The sequence below is a fragment of the Miscanthus floridulus genome, chromosome 19 (genome assembly GCF_019320115.1).
Source record: "Miscanthus floridulus cultivar M001 chromosome 19, ASM1932011v1, whole genome shotgun sequence".
Classification (NCBI taxonomy): Eukaryota; Viridiplantae; Streptophyta; class Magnoliopsida; order Poales; family Poaceae; genus Miscanthus; species Miscanthus floridulus.
In genome coordinates, this window is record NC_089598.1 from 56,735,437 (window position 1) to 56,737,858 (window position 2,422).

At 38.6% G+C, this 2,422-nt stretch overlaps 1 protein-coding gene across 1 annotated transcript; it reads right to left on the bottom strand.

Moving 5' to 3' along the window:
* Nucleotides 1-930: 930 nt before the first annotated feature.
* LOC136527298 (transcription factor DIVARICATA-like) lies at nt 931-2,064 on the bottom strand. Its single transcript, XM_066519984.1, has 3 exons — nt 1,927-2,064; nt 1,628-1,845; nt 931-1,417 (listed from the first exon to the last, which is right to left on the bottom strand). Exons 1-3 carry the CDS (start codon nt 2,062-2,064, stop codon nt 931-933), a joined length of 843 nt encoding a protein of 280 aa, XP_066376081.1.
* Nucleotides 2,065-2,422: the final 358 nt, after the last annotated feature.

A 2,422-nucleotide genomic window follows, 5' to 3' on the forward strand; every position in this document is an offset into this window, starting at 1 on the left:
AATTCCAAAATATAGGTACGTATCAGCTACCACGCCGATTAGTTTGAAAACCTTCCCACCGTACATAGCACATGCCCCAACCAATCCCTTAGATTTAGGAAGCAATCTGATTGTAAGAAAGAAGATGGCCTGATTTTCCTTTTTTTACTCGGTCTCATATCCTTCCCCAAACCGTGCATTAATATTGGTGCTAAAAACTATATGGCTTATATTAAGGAATGGAGGGAGTATTAATATATCTTTGTGGTGTTGATTATTTATTTGTATCCTACATGTTTCATCTTGTTATGAATTTATCCCTTGTTTGGATTAGCTGGTAATATTTAGATACTTGGAAATTTAATGTCATAATCTCAATTGATTCCATGTAAAAATTCAAAAACCATAGAATACTTCGAAGTGAAATCGTACAACAATGTAATGTGCAACATGCCACTCTCTAGAGGAACAAGTTGCATACATGTGTGCATAGTTTAGGATCAGTTTGTACATGGGAGTCTTACATTTCCTTAGTGATAGATATATGCCTATGAAATTTCCATCATCTACTCCTCTAATCTGTCTAATGTCTAAGTGATCAATATGTATTAGAGTATAAGTCCCACAACCAACCATTAAAACAATGAAATAATATAAAATAGGGTAAGTAATAAAATCCAGTGCATAGCTGAGAATAAATAAATAAGCTCAATGTAATATTGATTCTGACATAGCCAATACACCAAACTAAGTAAAATGCCACAATGAAACAAGACACATACATTTGAAAGTACCACACAATATTTCATGAGAACGAAGTTGCTCACACACTAGCATAAGAGAATACTATGATGCTTAACCTACATATATAGGATGAACTAATAGGCCACCATGCAACTTGGCATACTAGATGGTGTATAAAACCTAGTTCATGTCTGCATTCATCATCCACTAAGTATCAAGAAGATCTCCCAGCTCATCACTAGTCCAGCCCATGTGGCCCCCATCCGCCTCCATGGTTGGAGCCACTAAAGAATTACTAGCTCCCATCTGCTCCTGTTGCTGGCCAATAGCCAAGGTGGCCATCTGGCTATTGCTGCTACTTCCATGGCCAGTGTGGTATAGGAATGGTGACCAAGCCTGGACATTGTTCATGGAAGTAGGATGTCCACCAAAGTTGTACTGATTTGTGCTGTAGACACCTCCATCAAAGGCAAGGCCCTTCCAAACAGAAGCATTTGTCTTTGACAAGGGCTCAAAATCATGAAGTCCAATGTCATTGATGCTATAACGCTGCTTCTTGGTGCCATTTTCTTTCCTGAGGAAGTACTTTTGAGCATGGCTGGAAACCTGCACTGGGGTCTTGGTGGTAACAAAGTGCCTAGAGATGTTCTTCCAATTTCCACGACCGTACACATGTAGACCACAGAGGAATTGCCTACAATGAGGTAGAGTTTGAAGTGAACTAATTAGACATAAGTTTAGATTCCATTTCCATATATATTCACGATTGGTAAATGAAAAATATTATATAAACACCTCATCATAGTAATACCTCATAACCTATGCTTAATAAGGGTACTAAAACTTCATGTGACAAGCATTAAAAATCTGTATGAGATGTTTAAGGATCTAGCAAATAACTAACCTATGCTCGTTTGTAGTCCAAAACCTCCTAGTGTGTTGGGTCTCCTTCCGAGGAGTTGGCTTCCTCCATGGAATCTCCTTCACACTCCTCGTGCCAAACATCTCCACTTTTTGATAACCATCAAATGCTTCCATGTTGCCCATGGATGGATGCCCCAAAAACACCCCAAAGGGTTGATTCATGAGGTTGCTACTTGCTTCCACATGTTGGTTGCCACTCTGCAATGTTTGCACCATATCCACCATGACATCAATGTACAAGTTGGTTACCTGATGCTTCTCCTTGCTAGGGAACATTGCCTGGAGCTCATCCACAATTTGATTGTGCTTCTTGTTCATATCACTAGCATAATTGTTATTGGCGTTGTCCCTTGCAATGAGAGATTTCACTATCTTGATCTCAGAGGCACTCCACTCTCCCTTGAACTTAGGATCCATGTGGTTGAGTACTACGCAACAATTGGTAGTTTGAGCTAAGAATGAGGGTTGTTGGGCTGTGGAGATTGGCAAACACCAAGGCTGGTATTTATAGGCCTCATGTGAATCTTTTTGTCCTAATTTTGATTAATTGGACAATTGACTTTGATATGAAGGCAAAATTGAGATTTTGATAACAAAGTCAAAGAATATTATACAACCTATATATATAGTATATCTCTACTTGTGTGACTTTTTTCTTAAATGCATTAATATTTAGTGCTAGAAATTTGCTATAAGCACCATATACACATTGTCAACTTGCCAACGTCAACAGTTTTCCTATGCAGAGCACAAACTTGAGAGTAGAAAAGGTAGA